This window comes from Callospermophilus lateralis, chromosome 20 (genome assembly GCF_048772815.1).
Source record: "Callospermophilus lateralis isolate mCalLat2 chromosome 20, mCalLat2.hap1, whole genome shotgun sequence".
NCBI lineage: Eukaryota > Metazoa > Chordata > Mammalia > Rodentia > Sciuridae > Callospermophilus > Callospermophilus lateralis.
The window spans coordinates 8,465,228-8,483,194 of record NC_135324.1 but is presented as its reverse complement, the minus strand read 5'-3'; the positions used below and the strand labels follow the sequence as shown (position 1 = coordinate 8,483,194).

Sequence of the window (17,967 nt, the reverse complement as noted above, 5' to 3'; positions counted from 1 at the left end):
TGAAGTGATGGGACTTGCTGGAGAATGGATGGAACTAGAGAACTGTCATGCTAAGTGAAATAAACCAGACCCAGAAAGTCAAAGTTGAGTGTTTTCTTTCATATGCGGAAGCTAGAGTAAAACAAGGAATAAAAAGTTTGGGGGGCGGGGTAATCCCATGAAAATAGAAGAAGAGAGGTCAGTGGAGTGGAGGAAGGGATACAGGGAGAAGGACAGGGAAGGGTTGAATGGTGGAATGATCTGACCAAACTTTCCTGTGTACATATAGGTGAGATTCACTGTGCTATATTTATATGAATAGCTATAAAGCACTGCTATAGACAGACAGAAGGAAGGCCAGTAGAGTCAAGAAAGGGGGTCAGGGGAGGGAGGAGAGGAGAGACAGGGGAAGCACTGGGGACAGGAATGAAGCAAATTATATTCCATGCTTGTGTGATGCTGTCAAAATGAGCCTCAGTATTATGTATAACTACAATGCACTAATAAATTTTTTTTTTTAAAAAATCCAGAGCCCAAAGTTCTTTTTTAGGATATTTTTATTTGGGAAATCAGCAATGGAAACATTTAACTTGTGTTTTTAGTTTTTGTGTATAAATTCTCACAGTTAGCATGTCTGGAGCAGAGTCTGTATTGGTGAGTGTGCAGGTTGCTGGACCCCAATGGCCGTGGCTGTCACTAGCAGGGGACCAGCTGTTTAGCTTCATCCACCCAGTGTTAGCTGCTACTGTAGCTGTTTGCTAATGTTGGTTGTTGTTCTTCTCTTTTGAGTAACTTGACTGTCTTCCCTTCTCTCCTTCTCATGTTGCAGATAGAGGACATGCAATGGGGTAGGGGTGTCCGGGAGATCCCGCCCTCAGTGTGCACGCTGCCCTGTAAGCCTGGGCAGAGGAAGAAGACCCAGAAGGGAACACCCTGCTGCTGGACCTGTGAGCCTTGTGATGGATACCAGTACCAGTTTGATGAGATGACATGCCAGCACTGCCCATATGACCAACGTCCCAATGAAAATCGAACTGGCTGCCAGAATATCCCCATCATCAAACTGGAGTGGCACTCCCCCTGGGCTGTCATTCCTGTCTTCCTGGCGATGTTGGGGATCATCGCCACCATCTTCGTCATGGCCACTTTCATCCGCTACAATGACACGCCCATTGTACGGGCCTCTGGGCGGGAACTCAGCTACGTTCTATTGACAGGCATCTTTCTTTGCTACATCATCACTTTCCTGATGATCGCCAAACCTGACGTGGCAGTCTGTTCTTTCCGGCGTGTTTTCTTGGGCTTGGGGATGTGCATCAGTTATGCAGCCCTTTTGACAAAAACCAATCGGATATATCGCATCTTTGAGCAGGGTAAGAAGTCAGTGACAGCTCCCAGGCTCATAAGCCCAACGTCACAGCTGGCAATCACTTCCAGTTTGATATCTGTGCAACTTCTAGGTGTTTTCATTTGGTTTGGGGTGGACCCACCCAACATCATCGTAGACTATGACGAACATAAGACCATGAACCCCGAGCAGGCCAGGGGTGTTCTCAAATGTGACATTACAGACCTCCAAATCATTTGCTCCTTGGGATACAGCATCCTCCTCATGGTCACATGTACTGTGTATGCCATCAAGACTCGGGGTGTGCCAGAAAATTTTAACGAAGCCAAGCCCATTGGATTTACCATGTACACGACTTGCATAGTCTGGCTCGCCTTCATTCCGATTTTTTTCGGCACTGCACAATCAGCAGAAAAGGTAAGTGGAAACTCACATCACTCCATGCTTTTCACAAATGTGTTTTTGTTAAGAATCAAAAGCAAATAGGTTTTATAAAGTAGGAGATTTTACACATGCAGAATGGTTTCTAAGAGGAGAAACAGCCAAATGAATAGGCACACATGTTCCAGAAAGCTAAAATTTGCAGTGAACTGTGCATAGCCCTTTGAAAACTGACCGGAGGTAGCCTTTTCAAGTTAATTATATGTACAACAGAATTACTCGATGCCATAGGAAATTGTCCAGTATAAGGTGATCTAATCTATCTAAATTACACCTTTGTGTTCATTCATTCGAATCCCACTCTGCTTACACACATATTTCTTCAGGATAGAAGGTGGCTGTGGGACACATTTTCCAGGTAGGATCCCCCCGCCTCCTCCCCTGGGTGGCTGTCTCCGCCGCATTAGAGATGAGATCTGATATGTAAGCTACGTATTGTAGTAAGAGTGTTCTAGTTCTACACGCAGAAAATATAGGCAGATGGGTGAATGAAGGAGAACTGTGGTTATTATTTCTCCCTAGACTCCTTATGTCTGGATACATATGAATCAGAGGAAGTGAATTACAGTGAGGCCAGAGAGAATTTCCCAGCCGAGAGAGATAGGGCACGAAGAAGCTGTGAAAGTTCAAAGTTTAGAAAGCCAGGAGGCTCTAATACATTGGTATGAGCTACAGTTAAGGGATATGGACCCCATATCCTAACAAATTATACAACTATAAATTAGCTCTAATGTCTTGGTTTTTAATGCAATTAATGTTTTGTTAGTTGCAGGTTTGACATGCCTGTCATCTAGGCATTCCTAAAGTTGACGTGATTCGTATGCATCTGACTTCTGTGCTTACCCCTTTTGGCTATGGTTTTGTGCCTTTGCATCTAATGAGATTAATCTAATGAGATGTGGGTTCCCTTCAGTAGATATAAAGAGTTCTGACAGGTTGGTACAACTGAGGCTGGAACTGAGATCTAGAGTTCCTGATACTTTATGTAGGAGAGAGCCTCGTTATAGATTGTGCTCTAGGACATTGGGTGTCTGGTGTCTTCCCATGTTATTTTGGATGAATCTTTTAAAAAGTTTAGAGATTAAACTCTCAAGTGGAAAGAAACCAGGGCTGAAGCTGGACTGTCTTAAAATGTACCAAAGTCTGTACTTTCCGGAATTAGTTGACTCATGTTGGTTGTCTCTCTCTCCTGTATATCATATATAGAGAGTGAATGGCTTTTAGCGGATTAGCTGACTGAATGGATGTCTTTTATTGAAATTCTGTGATTCAGAAGCTGTAAGTTGGAACTGTGCTTTCATTTTTTGAGTATTTCAGTGAAACTACACAGAATTCTGAAACTAAGGAAAGTCAACCATTCCAGATTATAGTTTCAGTCCTGAAATGTCTTAGAAAATTTCCCTAAGATATATGCTCAATAAGCATACCAAGCTCCAACAGTATGTTTCAAATTCATAATGTGTGTTTATTGTCTAGGAAGCCACCTGGAAATTAACTTTATTTCCTTGATCCCTGGGTCAAGGGAAGTACAGAATGTAGATTAATGTAGGTAAATGCAATAGAAAAGAAACACACACACATACATACACATATGCTGGTAGGTTGATAACCAGTGAACTGTCTAGAGGGAGTGATGGGCATCATCAAAGTCTATGGAGATAATTATTTATTACTAGAACAAAATACACACTGTCAAGCAAGTTAAAGACAGCTGCATCCTGCACATTTATTGTTTTGGAATATAAAACTGGGCAATCAGTAGTAGTTTTATTATAGATGGGTCTTGTAGCACTAATTTGACAATACATTTCTTATTTCGTTTCTAATTATGACTGTAGGCCTTTTCAATAAGGTCGCATGTATAATTTAAAAAGCAGAAAATGATACAAAGTTCTAGGAATTGCATTTACCAGTTACAGCTCTTCCAGAAGACACTGGTGCTGATACAAACTGGAAAACACAAACCTGCTTTTAAGCAGCATGCTTTTCATATCAGAGTTTTAAAAAACACATTTTTTCTTTGTACAATCTCCAAAGGTTATGATGTTTTATATGGTTGACTGGCACAATTAAAGGTACTGAATTGCCAAATGGGAGCAATGAATTATCATATGAAAATTCACACACTCTAATGATAGGCATATGGCTAGAGAAGCATGAGCGATCAATTAAAAAATATCACTCTGTGTACATGAAACCATTGCATTTAAACTGTGGAAAGAGGCAAATTGCCAAGTGAAGCAATGAGATGACAGCAAAAGGCTTTTTTTTTTTTTTTTTGGCCAAGCTAGCGAACTACAGGATCACACATTTTCCATTTTTATATAGATGTAACAGTTTAAGTATTTTAAATGGAAGAATTCCACTTCAGCAGAGAAAATCAAGATTAGGCAGTGAGTTCACTCATAACTGTTTACTGTTTCAGAAAATTGAATTTGCTTTGATTATGGTAGGGATAGTTCTCATTGGTTGAGTTTATTAGCATAGCAGAAAGAATAAGCAAAGTTTTTATTTTCTTGCTAATTGTCAGACCCCAGGAAATTTAATTTTGCTTTTGTTCCAGAGAATGCATGAGATCATGGCCACTTTTCTTTCTTTCTTTTCTTTTCTTTTTTTTTTGGTCATTTATAACCTTTGGCTCCTAGAATGGGGATCTTGTAACAGGTCCAGAAATGGAAGTGTGAACTTGAGCTTTAGGAGCATGATACCAGTTTTCAGGATTAACTGTAGGTGGCGACTGTAGTGATGTAATAAGACACTAGACCTGGTGAAGCAGCATCACAGGGGGAGCTGGCTGATCAGGGGTGGTGTGGCACTGTGTGTTTATTATATCTTGACACTACTGAAGGACTAGAGTGTTTTCTGTGGAAAGCGGAGGCTTGGCCTGTGGGTTGATCCAGGCAGGGAGTCGTACATACAAGGAAAGAAGTCTGCTTTAGGAAAGGAAGTTACAGGCTATCCTGGCAGATTCTGAGAAACTACAGATGATCCAGCCATCCACAGCTTTTCAGCCAGTTGTTTTCTGGAGAACTTTCTTGACAAGTGTGGCGAGGGGGCAAAATTGTGATGTATGCAGTTGAAGGGAGAAATAAAGAATGTCCACATGCTTCTGCCTGTTTCAATGCTTTATTCACTCAAATTACTCAATACGGTTTTTAATCAAGAAAAATGACAATCCTTAATGCTAGGCACTGCAATAGACATAATCAGTTCACAGCAAACAATTCTAGATTAATTCTAAGCACGGCAAAACACTCTTAATCGTGACAGGCTAATGACAGACATTTCCTCTGTCTTAAGCCTTAGGCTTTATGTCCAGCAGATGCACACTTACTCAGATCGCTATGATCAAGGCAGGCTTTTCCTGGTGTGGAGTGGACGACCGGTTGAGGAGAGGGTGGTAGGGAGAAGTTGTGGCTCTCACCAAGGTCCAGATGTTAATGCCAGATTCGTGGAACCCCAGTAGACCTCCAGGAGCCTAATCCGATGCAGTCACACAAGATTCTTTATTGCAAGCTCGAGCCTGGACTCACAGAGGTCCCAGTGAGATTTCATAGGTTTTGGGGGGATACTGGATGCAATCAAACAACAACTCTTAACATTGATTAGCCCATTCACTGGCGGGAACAAGTTAGGTAGGGGTGACTGGTTAGTACAAGAGGGGGAATCCTTTGAACTGATTGGTTTAGGCCACAAGGGGTGTATATGCTAAACTATATGGTTTCCCAACATGCTATCAACCACCATAAACTACTGGGGGGTCATCTGGCATCCCAGGCATTTTCCCTGTCTAATGTTGATTGGAGGTTGCTAGGGGGTTGCTATGGGTCCTCATCTAGCTTAACTGAGTCAGGGACACCTGGCACCACAGATCTCTCCTGTTATTTACAGACAAACAACTCAGCAGGGTGGGTATGTGCCTAGGAGTCTTCTGTGGGTTTTTCCCAGAATAAGGGTCACACCCCCTTCCTTTAGGACAGGCCTTGAGGTAGAAGCTGGTTTCTCAAAAATGGAGTCACATCAATTTCTCACAGACAGGTGGTAGAGTTTGAAAGCGGTGAGGACGATCCTGCAGAGGATCAGGAACAAGTGATGGGATGTCAGGTCCTCATCAGGCTCTCCAGTTCGAGTGTACCTTGTTTCGGCTGGCTGAATCCCTGTTCATTTGCTCTATTATTTATACTAAATTTGGGGGCCTTTGTCCCCCCCTTTCAATGCTTTTAAGGTACCACTGGATTCTCAGTGACGTAATTTTTACCTTGGGGTCAGAAACATCTGGTCTGGTGGTCTTCACCCTGATCGTCTCGCCTTTCCCTCTTATCAGGTGAGAACAGCCTGCCAGGGGCTTCACTATCAGGGTGAGGGGAAATAACTTTTTTGGGGCCATACTGGAGGGCTCTGTTGCCTGGTGAGACTGCCGGTTTCAAACTGGAGTTTTTAAAATGGAGTTGCTCAGGCTCAGGCCTAAGGCCATCCTCACAATAAGCCAGTACAGCCACGTGTCCGTCACTTTTGCTCATAAGATCACCTTGTGACCCTGTGGCTGTCCTAGTTTGTATTGATTCACTCTGTGAGGAGCTTGCTTCACACTACATTTCTCAGGCTGCAGGATTGTCTATTTCTTCCAGCTGTGCAGGATTGTCTATTTATTCCATATGGGCAGGAAAGCCAGCTTTGCACAACTTGACCCCAAAGGATGGGATCCGGGGTTCTCAGAGGTCTTCTGTGAATGCAGCCTGTGGTTATTGGGATAAGGGAGGGTCAGGAAAAATTGCTGCAGAAGAGTAGTGGGCTCAAGGGGGAGGTGTCTCCAATGCAATGTCCACAGAACCAGGGGTGTTACAGGTCTGAAGTAATAGGACCCTTTGGTTTTCCTGTGGAGCATTGTCCCATTAAATGGCAGAAGTAAGACACTGTGGTGGTCAATCTCTGAACCAGCGCAGTGTCCTTAACTCGGAGGATCTCAAAGTGGTGGCTATTAATCCATTGAAGAATTTGTTTTAAAAAAAAATCATTGCATGTATGCCACCCCCAGACTGATTCAACAGAGCTAGAATATGGCATAGAACTCCACATTTTTAAAGAACTGTGCTGGAAAAATGCCAGGGGAAGCCAACCATACTTTAAAAAAAAATCTGTATAAACATGTTCTTCCCACAGAGAATATCCTATAAATATTTCCTTGATTTCCTCTTTGAGAGCCTTTATGAATAAATTAATTCCCTTCCCAAGAAAATGGGACTGCAGAGATCAAGGCAGCAGGAGATCAGAAAGGCACTATCCATGATGAAAGAGAAAGGCAAGGATTAGAAGGGCCTAGTGGTGTATCGACCCCATGGCTTACATTCATGACATTAAAAAGCCGGAAGTGGACCAAGGCTTTGGCCCTGGAACCAGAAATGGCAAGAAGACAGGCAGCTTTGGATGTTTCTCAGAAGTATTTCTTGAGAAAATAGGAAAAAAAAAGATAAAGATCTTTTCATTTTCCACATAAAGTGAGAACTCCCCAAAGTGTAAACACAATGTCAACCTGACTAAACCTTATAGAAAGGGATCAGATCCCGTCGGTAGGTAAACATTGGTCCCTCCATGTCCATGTCTAGCATCACTGGTCAATCCCCAGAACCCAGGTGTGGTCTTGATATGTCTATCATCACTGTGTCAAAACAACCTGCTACCAATACATCAGAACTGGAAGGAATTTGAATTCCATGTGCCATTTTCAATTTAATTTGAGCTCTAGCAAATGATCCTTGATACCTGTTTGTTGTCATTGTGAGAAAACAAACAGTTTTAGTTAAGATTTATTAGCCAAGCATGTTGGGTTTCACCAGTAATCCAAGAGATCCAAGACACCAACCTTGTCTCAAAATAAAAAGCAACTGGAAATGTGGCTCACTGGTTAAGCAATCCTGGGTTCAGTCCCTTGTAACCATCCCTGCCCCCACCGCCCAAAAAAAGGAAAAAAAAAATCTACTTAAAGCTAAAGAATAGTTAGGGAAACAGAGTATGCTTTACTTTGTCTAAATTTTGTCCCTGATTATATAAACCTCTTTTGTTAAACTGGCCAAGGGCCATTCAGAAAGGAGTTTTCTTAGGCTCCCTAAGAAAGAATTCTCCACGCAAAGACACTTCGCCGGGAGAATTCCAATTTTATTGCAAAAGGCTGTGTTGTTATATAGACCCAAGGGGAGAGGGCTTAGATAAATGGCAGGCCACCTGTTTATTGGCAAGACTTGCAGATATCAGCTCCGGAGCCCAGGAATTAGTTCTTATTGGGGCTAAGGTTCCTCACCAGCGAGATTTGAAATTGGCGCTGGCCAGGAGAGTTCACATGGGCGGGAACTTTTCTCGCCAGTGAGAAAAAGGGGAAAGTAGGAAGAGGAAGTCATTAGGCGCCCTGTTGGGGTTTTTCTCTGGGGTGCGGATGCTGTTTATACTTTTCCCAACAAGCAGTATATTAGTTTTCGTAGTATTTGATTAAAATTCTCTCATGATCTTTCAGCACCTTAACTAAAAATCTTAAAAATATCTACTCTGCTTCTAATACTTAGTTTGGGACTGTGGTACAGGGGTGAAAAACGAGGATTCTTGAACATTAGGAACTTGCAACCTAGTGATCAGTGTAGGTCTCTAATCAAATAGCATCAAACATACCACACATGTACCACTAGAGACAAACAGGCACCAGAAGAGGAAATTCCCCTTGATCTCCACAGGAAATGTGACAAGTGGGCTGAATTTAACAGGCCAGACAAAGTGATAGGACAATCTAGTAAGAAGTTACGTCACATTTGAAAAAGTAGCAGGCAATGTTTGCAACTCGTGGCACATAAAGAAGACAGATGGGCACCCATGTGATTTTTGACCCTTGATGATGTGAGAGAGTGTAATAATAAAAATTAATAAGACCTCCTTTTATGAGCAAGTTTCAAAACAGCACGAGTTCCAACATTTCACTCCCAAATTAGAGTCACCGTTCTTCAGAGTGATGGGCCACGGTAATTTTAAATAGTACAGCTTGTAAACTGAAATGCCTGTTACCCTCATGCACACATTGAACGATGCCTGCTCATCCCTGTGTTGCACTTTCACCACCCTCTGGTTTTGTGGGGCTGGAATCTATGGCAGAGGCAACAATGCCATCAGACATTACTCTCAAAGCTGCGGAGAGTGAACAGAAGTTTATAAATAGGCGTAGGATGTTAACATAAGAATGTTTTGGAATGAAAATTACAAGGCCAGTCCTTGGGGTGAGCCAGGGGAGAAGCAACTTACAGGCAGGAAAATTATGAAATACATGATGTACTAGTTTGACAAAAGATGACATTACTTTGAGGGAATAGAAATGGTAAGAGTAGCTTTGAAAGCTCTTTTGAACTTCCTGAACATGAGAAGAATATGTGGATATACTGCCTTCTCTTTCATTGTGTTTTGATATTTAAATAGACATATACTTGCAGATTGTTTTTGTTGTTTAGGACTTTAATACTCAGTAAGAGGATAACACAGTTATTTTATTTATGTGGTGCTAAGGATCAAACCCACTACCCCACATGTGCTAGGCAAGTGCTCTACCATGAGCCACAACCTTAGCCCCCACACTGACCATATTTAATCTTTACTCAAACCATAATGAAGGCAAGTCACTGTTGACAGTTGTTGACAATAGTCTGATAGATGGTACTCACAATTCCATGCATGTTCACATTTTCACACACATGCACTGATATCTAGAACGCTTGGTAAGAACATGCTTCTTGCTTCTGAAGACAGTGGGGGAAAGGCCCCAGTGTGTGGCTTTTGCTGAGGTCATTGTGGCCCCTTGCTGGAACAGACAGGCACACTGGGTCTTGTTCCTGCTGTGTGGTTCTGTCTATCCACATGAAACCACCTCCTGTCTGTTGCCTGCTGTGTTTCTGGCCATCACTAAGCTCCCCTCTAAATGGCTCTCTGGAAGCAGCTGTGTGAAAGTCTGCTGTTAGGGAATGGTGGGATGGCACAGTCCTCCATTCCCCTGCCAGGAAGCATCAGTTAATTTCAGGGACAGTCAACTTCACCATCTTAGTCCATTGTTTAGCCAGATAGCTAGTTCAGCAGGTGTCATGGTTTAGCTGTGGTGTCCCTCAAAAGCTCAGGCATGAGACAATACATGGAGGTTCAGAGGAGAAATGACTGGATTGTGACTGTCTTAACCCAATCAGTGATTTAATCCCCTGATAGGGATTAACTGAGTGTTAACTGAAGCGGTAGGGTGTGGCTGGAGGACGTGGTAATTGGGCCCTGGCTTTGGGTATATATGTATATCTGGAGAGTGGAGTCTCTCTATGCTTCCTGATCATTGTGATGTGAGCTGCTTCCCTCTGCCACACCCTCCCGCCATGATGCTCAGCCTCACCCTCGAGCCCTGAGGAATGGAGCTGGCCTTCTATGGAGTAAGATCTCTGAAACTGTGAGCCCTCCAATAAACTATTTCTCCTCTATAGTTGTTCTGGTCAGATCCTTTAATCACAGTAGTGAAAAAGCTGCCTAAACCAGGTAAAAGACAAGAGCCTGTGTAAGACTGAACTGAGCTAGAACAGGAAATACCTTTCTACATGAAAACAGACTGCAGTCATCCAAGGTTTGAACAGAGATAAACCCAGCTGCCAGGACCCAGGACCCACCAGTAAATAGAATTAGGATTATCCAACAAAATCTCCTTTGTCTTTTACCACTTCCTATTTTTCAGAAAGAACTTGTGTTAAAGCACAAGAAATCACAAATATCATGTTGTCCCCCTAAGACTCACTTGTGAGATTAAAAGAATTCAGAGGTGAAAGAATTGGGTTATGAGAGCCTTAACGTAATCAGCGCATGAACCCACCTGAATGAATGGATTAACTGGGTGGTAACAGTGGGCAGGTAGGGGTGTGGCTGGAGGAGGTAGATCCCTGAGGGCATACCTTTGGGGTATATATATTGTCCTTGTTGAGGGGAGCTCTCTCAGCTTCCTGGAATTTTTTTTTTTTTTAAACTTAGTAGACATACTGTCCTTATGCAACCTTCCTCATTTGAGGTGGTCTTATTATGTGGTCATAGTGGTTGTTTCTTCTAAACATCAAGGGTCTCTGGATTTTTGTCCTCCAATGACTGGCACTTGGGGGTCTTGAGCATTTATGACATACACCATCTTGCATTGCTTGTGGTCCTTTCTTTCCTTGTCTTTTCATACTGCTTGCGTTTCTTTCTGCTTGGTGAAACTGTTGTGTTATTGAATTTTCACCCTATATATTTATATTGCTCTTGTATAATTGCAAAGTCTCCCTTGCAGGGGCGGGCGGCGGCTTTGCCCCTCCTCCAATTGGGGTGACCTTTCAACTAGGCTGGCGTGCTGCCAGGCCCCTTCTCCGGGATATGTGGTCCGCCTTCCTCCAATTGGGGTGATGTGTCTATCACGCCGGGGGGCTGCTGGGCCTGCTCCGCCGGTCGGTTGCAGGTCTGCCCACTATGATTTATATTTTGAAAGGATCAATTTATTCCATGTAAATTACTCAAAAATGGCATCTGATATACAGTAAGTATTTGACAAAGATCAGATATTCTTATTAGCAGAATTGACATCCTCATCTCCTAGCTTGAATATATGTTTCAAAATTTCTTCAGGGATAATGTGTACTTTATAAACAACAACAAAAAAGACCCCTTGGTCTTTCCTCATCAGCTTCACGTCTGTGTGCTCAACATTTTCAAGGTGAGGATAAGAAATTCTATCAACGTCCCTGCTCTGTACTCTGCAGAGGAATAGTTAAAACCCCAGGAACCCTGATCAGGCCAGTGGCTTCGATTCTAGGACTAGAGAGTGGGGTTCCCATGTGTATTCATGCAGTACTATAAATAAGAGCACAGAAGTGCTTCTTGGATACAGAGAATAGATAGAGCATCTTTTAAACCCCACATGTCTCTGCAGCAATTCACCAATAACACTTCTGAATTTAAAATACCACTCTGATGAGCTCATTGCTTTTGGCAACTGCCCCACAGGATTTTTTCTTCAGCTTTTTAAAAGCAAGATTCAGATAAATAGAAAAGAGTGAAAGAATTATTTTCTTGTCACAGTTTTATTCCAGTGATTTTGTGGATCTGTTTAGTTCAGTATTTTTTTTTTTTTTTACATTTTCCAAGTAAAAATATTCGTTCTTTCGTCTGTCCCACTACTATTTATTGAAAGTCAAGTAGGTACCAAGTAATTTTGTAGGTGCCAGGGACAGAATAAGACAATCCCTTGCCTTCATGGACACGACATTTTACAGAAATGAGAGATTGTGTGTAAATAAATAAGAAATGAGAGGAAGAAATGGGCAGAATAAAGGTGGGGGAGGGCAATCGTGTTTTACAGGACCTGGAGGTTTCCCTGGAGGAGGTGGCCTTCAAGTGGAAATCTGTGTACCACGAGGGAACGATAGGGAACAGCCAGGGAGGAGGTGCCCAGTGGGGCAAGAGACCCTGTGAAGCACAGAGCTGTGTGGAGTGTGGAGGATGGTGGGGAATGTATCAGTGGGGGAGCCAAGGACCGGTAGGGCTTTGGAATGTCTCTGAACTAGAGGAGAAACTTGAGGAGGTTGATTTCTGCTGTAGAATGTCCCCTTGGGCCACATGAAGGTGGGACATGCAGGGTGGTGAAGCCAGATGGGGGTTTCATAAACACATGCAGTTTGTTAGAGCTTCTGGAGTTACATCCGTGACACAGTCCACAGCAGGAATAAATCAATAAAAGTCATTTACAAAGTGGGGCATCACATCTCCTACCTTCCTGGAACTCACTTTATGAAACCGGTTATGTAGGCGCAGGGGTCTATAACTTCAGGAAGTTAGCAGATCCTTTTAGTAATGTCCCAGGAGCTTTTAGCCCTAATTCTTTTTTTTTTTCATATTTATTTTTTAGTTATTGGCGGACACAACATCTTTGTTTGTATGTGGTGCTGAGGATCGAACCCGGGCCGCACGCATGCCAGGCGAGCGCGCTACCAATTGAGCCACATCCCTAGCCCTTAGCCCTAATTCTTTCCAACTCTATCCTGAAAAGATGTGGCTCCTTCAGGACTCATTCACCTGCCTAGTGGCTAGCCAAGAGTGTTTCCATATAGCGGCTGAGTCTCCTAGACTTACAGTATCCTCATTTATTCAGCAAAATTTACACATCCTTCATGTGCCCCCTCTGGATCAAAATATAGGGCGGTGCAGGTTGTGTCCTGCACAATGCCAGGGGACACTGTTCACAAAGGCTGTAATGAGAATATAGTTCTGTGGAGTTTGTACAGTGTCCCCCTGAACCATTGTGTCCTGAAGCCCTCCCACTGTACTAGACATGAGGAATGGGGGTGGCATGATATCTTTAGTTCACCAGGCAGCTAGGTTAGAGTGATTACCCTTGTCTTGGTTTTCTAATGAGCTTATTTATCAACATCCTTTATGCAAATTCAAGTCTCTGGACTGACAGCTGGGTACATTTCCACAAAAAGGCAAAACCTCTAGTCTGACCCCTAGACAGGCCTCTGGCCATGTTCATTCTGGAAATTTATCAGAAGCATTTCAGATCAAAGCGGGTAACAGAGATGAGCCACAGCCAGGACTGATTGGAGATTCTAGACGCATCCCTGAGCACCATCTGGACCCCTACTAGAACATCTGCCAGCCCGGCTCTAAGCTTGGGGACCTCACACCGGGAGCAAGACTAGAGAGCCAGTCTCAGAGAAACCAGCAGATGGAGGGTTGCCTGACCCTCCCAGGGTTAAAAAGTGTCAACTCCATATCACTGTGGAAGGTAGGGGAAGGCGGGGTGAGGCCGCCTTCTGTTCTCTAACCTTCCATTCTCTGTGCGCGCGTGTTTCTGACGTGCTGCACGTGTTCTTGTCCAGTGCCCTCCGGTTCCTCCAGTGCACTGCGGTGATCTGCCCAGTGGACTACGGATTGATGGATTCATTCATGTGTTCAGTCTACTTGTGTTTATACTTATCAACTCTGGGTGGCCCTGGGGACAGTGAACAAGGTCAGCGCTCTCCTGGATCTCATTTCAGAGAGAGATGTGCCCAGAGGAGACTAAAACAGGCCAAAGCGGTAGAGAAAGGGGAGGGCAGTGTTCCTTTGGATATGGCGTTTAGGGAAGACTTGAGTAAGGAGGCGGTGTTCAAGGTGAATTTGTGTTGAGAAGGATCCAGAGGGCAGACAGTTTCTTGAACTCATTCACGCTGACTTGCTATTTACCTCTGGCATTTCTCCTTCCTTCCATCCTTCCTTCTGCTTTTTGTCCTGAGCATCTACTTTATGGAATAACAGAGTTGAGAAACCACATTTTCTGTTTTCCTAGTCCTTTCACTCTGGTGCGAGAGTCAGTATTAAATATAGCACATGAGCATCTATTTGAAAAAAATTTGTAAATAGTAGGGCAGGATGGGAGAAGGAGCAGAGGTGGCATTGGTGTAGAGAACAAGCAAGGGAAGGAGTCAAGAGTATGACTGGGAGTGGGAGGAGTCTCCAGTGAGAAGTCAGGAAATCCCAGGGCAGAAGCTCTGGCAGGAGGAATGGTGAGAAGCAGTTGGCAGGGCCTCCAGAGAGCAGGGGCCAGGTCACTTGATACTGTACCACACAGGCTGCAATGAGGAGTTTCACTTTTATTCTGCAGTTTGTGGGAAGTTTGTGGGAAGTTACCAGGAGATTTCCAGTGACACAATTAACAGGATTTGGCTTGTATTTTAAAAAGGTTATTTCAATTATGAGAACAGACTCTAGGGGTAAACCTAGAAGCAGGAAAAGGAGTCGAGACAGTGTTCCTATAACCCAGGCAAGACAGCTGAGATCTGAGCTACAGAAATCATGATGAAGGTGTTGAGAGGTGGCCTGAGAAAGGGGTTCTGGGAAGGTGGACTAGACAGAGTTTGGCCACTGATACAGAGTATAAGCAAGAGGAAAAGTGCAGGTTTGGGTATGAATGGCTGGAGTAAAGACAGAGTCCTTTTTGTGAACAAGCAAGACCAGAGAAGAGGAAGATGTGTTGGAGGTGCCGGGACATTTGGGGATCTAGTAACTTTGTGATGCCTATGGAAGGTGGTGATAAGTCCACCAGGAACTCTGTCGACAGTTCTACAACTTGGGAGAGATGCTGCGAGTTCTCAGAGTACACATGCAGCATGTGTACTCTGAGAACTCCCAGCATCTCTCTCAAAATGAGACCCTCCAGGCGGGACTGTAGATAGAAATTTGGAGGAGGAGCAATGTCCAGGATACTCCTATATTTAAAACTACAGAAGCAGAGGAGGTAGTGAAGAAAATAGAAATATAGAAAAATAGAAAGGAGAGAAACAGGAGAGAGCAATTACCAAGAAACCAAGGAAGGAAATTTGGAAGAAAGGGGAAAAAAGTGTTTCACATGGGTGCTGAGAACTGAAGTTTGATGAGGACCGAGGCTGGAATGGCCAACATGGTTCATTCATCATGATAGCTAGAGTGTTTTGGTGGTGTGCTGGGCATGGAAGCCTGAGTAGAGTGAGAGCAGGAGAGAATGGAAGACAGAGGTTGTGTTATTGAGCACATAAAGTACTTGCAAAGGATCTTACTCCTATGAATCGGCAAAACCCAAACATATCATTAAGGTAAGCTCTCACTGTGAGAAAATGCCTGTGGAAAGATTTATTTTGATTTATGGTTTCCCAAGTTTCAGTCCATGGCCGGCTGACTCCATGGTTTCTGGGCACGTGTGTGTGGGAAGCACATCATGGCAGATGAAAATGGCAGAGGAAACTGCTCACCTCATGGCAAACAGGAAGCAGGGAGAGGGAAGGGGCCAGGGACAAGAAATACCCTTTCAGAGCATGCCCCTAGTGAGATGTACTTCTTCAACCAGGCTCCACCACCTACTAATAATGCTCAGCTATGACCTTAATCCACTGGGAAGAAGAGGGGAAATTTGATCCATTGATGACATCAGAGCCCCTCCTCTGAACATTGCTGCATGGAAACCAAGCATTTAATGCACGAATCTCTGGGGAAACTTGTTACACCCCAAACACAACACAGGCAGTGGTAGAGCTGTATGTTGATAGGCTCCAAGAAGGGTATCTGATGTCCCCAGGATCTTGAAAAGATAAAAAAGTGAAGAATTCAGGAAGCCCTAGCTCATTATTGGAGCAATATGCTTATTTATTTTTTTAACCTATTCTAAAAGTAAACCTATTCCCAGCTTGTAAGTCTTACGAAAACAGTCTGTAGGGCAGATTTTGAACAGGGGCTACCGTTGCTGGTCCTACCATCTTCCTTGTCTGGAGTTGGAGATGTAGCTTCAGTGCATCATCTGTTTGCTGCAGTATAGAGAAGGGTATGTTAGGCTCCTGGTTTAGGATTCTGTTGTTTCTTGGTGAGGCTCATTGTTTGTTTCCACAAGAGTGAGATTTTAAAATGTGTTGTTTGCTGGAAACTTGAATGGCATTAGAAGTTGGTATTATAATGTTCAATAGATACACTCTGTCATGCTGGCAGGTATGAAAAATTCAGTTAGGATAGGAAGCATATAGTTTGCAGTTGACCAGTGCACACAAAGGATAAAAGAGGGACGTTTGGGAATGGATAGGAGACTATGTTTTATCTGAGGCTGTGAGTGTTTCCTTTCCCTGCTCATCTCCTCCTCCCCCGAACAGACAAAGTGAAGGACAGCTTCATTCTGGGGAAGACTTAAGAGGGTGTATATATATATATATATTCTTCCTAACCACGGGATGCAGGTGTATCTGGGCCAGCAATGGAATCTGCATGCAAACGGAACCTTCTGAGGACTTCAGGAGTCTGTGCTATAGTCATCAAAATGTAACATACAGTGCCGGGGACCAAGAAGGAGGGAGTGCTGACCATGCAGCGTCTGGATAAATATTGCTGTCCAGATTTGAATGAGTCAGCAGAGCTGGGTGTGATCCACTGAAGGAGAAATCCCCCATGTCCCAGTGACTGACAGGAACTGAGTCAGGTAAAGGTGGGCAGCCCTGCGCTGTCTCCAGCAGCAAGGGAGAGGTGAGAAGAATGCCTAGGAGAGACGGAGTGCATGTCCCGAGCACATGTTGTCACCAATAGTTTGTCCTTTGATAACAACGACGGGTCTGGCTTGCAGATCCCATCCATTTATCTAGCGATGGTCCTCTGGAAAGATGCACTGCCTTTAACTGCTAAAACAGTACAAAATTACCGTTTTCCTACAATTTTTAATTGGTGCACTATGGTAGTACATGATGGTGGGATTCATTCCTTCACACAGGCACATGTACACAGTATAACCATCCTACTGTGTCAGTAGTTTTCCAGTGTTTCCCCTTTCCTCTCCCTCATTTCCTTTTACCTACTCTGCATATCTCCTCTTTCTTTTCTTTTCCTCTCTAACTTCCATTAGAAGTACACACTAGGAAACATTTCTCAGAAGGAAAGGGGTCTCTGGCTTCTTAGCTAGGAACTTGAAGTTGTTTTTAATAGACATTTTTTTAAGTGAGAATTTTTAATCCTTGGAATAATTATAAAGTTTGTTTTTAAAAAACATTTTAAGGTTCTGAAAATTCTACTCAGGATTCTGCATTTGGCATGGCACTTCAAGGTAGGCTAGACATACAGGTGTCTTGACAAGGCGGAAAGTTTTCTTCATGGTAGGACAATGAGAAGCTGTCAATAGGGAGATGATCCATCATTGATTTTGGGTGGGTTGAAAATGGACCATTGATGACCTAAGAGCCATGTCTGTCTTTCAGAAGGACTGCAAACTTGGATGTGAGAGCTAAGGTCAGGGATGCATCATAAATGTCTCTCTTGATGAGCATCCCCCCTCAAAGGGCATTTTAACGGGAGGGAACAGCATCTATAATCTAGTGCAGCCCTTTTACTTCGTCATCCAAGAACAGAGACTCTGATTTAAGGGGCTCTTCTAGAAACCATCATCAGTGGCAGCATCCGATGTAATTTAATAGGGCATATGCCACGGTCATGTTTCCCATAATTCCTTGAAAACACACTGATATCTTTACATGTGGACCTTTCCATTATTTTTGGAAGTTCTTCTTGAACTTTTCTACTGTAAAATTAATGTATGCCATGCCAAAATAATACTGTGAATTCCAAATATACTTTATTGTGTTTCTTTTCATGACACTAAAATGCATTGATTTCATAGTGACTATAGTATGTTCTCAAAG

General features: G+C 43.3%; 1 protein-coding gene across 1 annotated transcript in view; it reads left to right on the top strand.

Moving 5' to 3' along the window:
- The window catches only part of Grm7 (glutamate metabotropic receptor 7), a 769,727-nt gene that overhangs the window by 704,842 nt on the left and 46,918 nt on the right, over positions 1–17,967 (top strand). Inside the window, exon 8 of the mRNA XM_076841104.1 lies at positions 809–1,744. Coding sequence (XP_076697219.1) covers positions 809–1,744 — 936 coding nt within the window. The remainder of the gene's footprint in view (positions 1–808; positions 1,745–17,967) is intronic.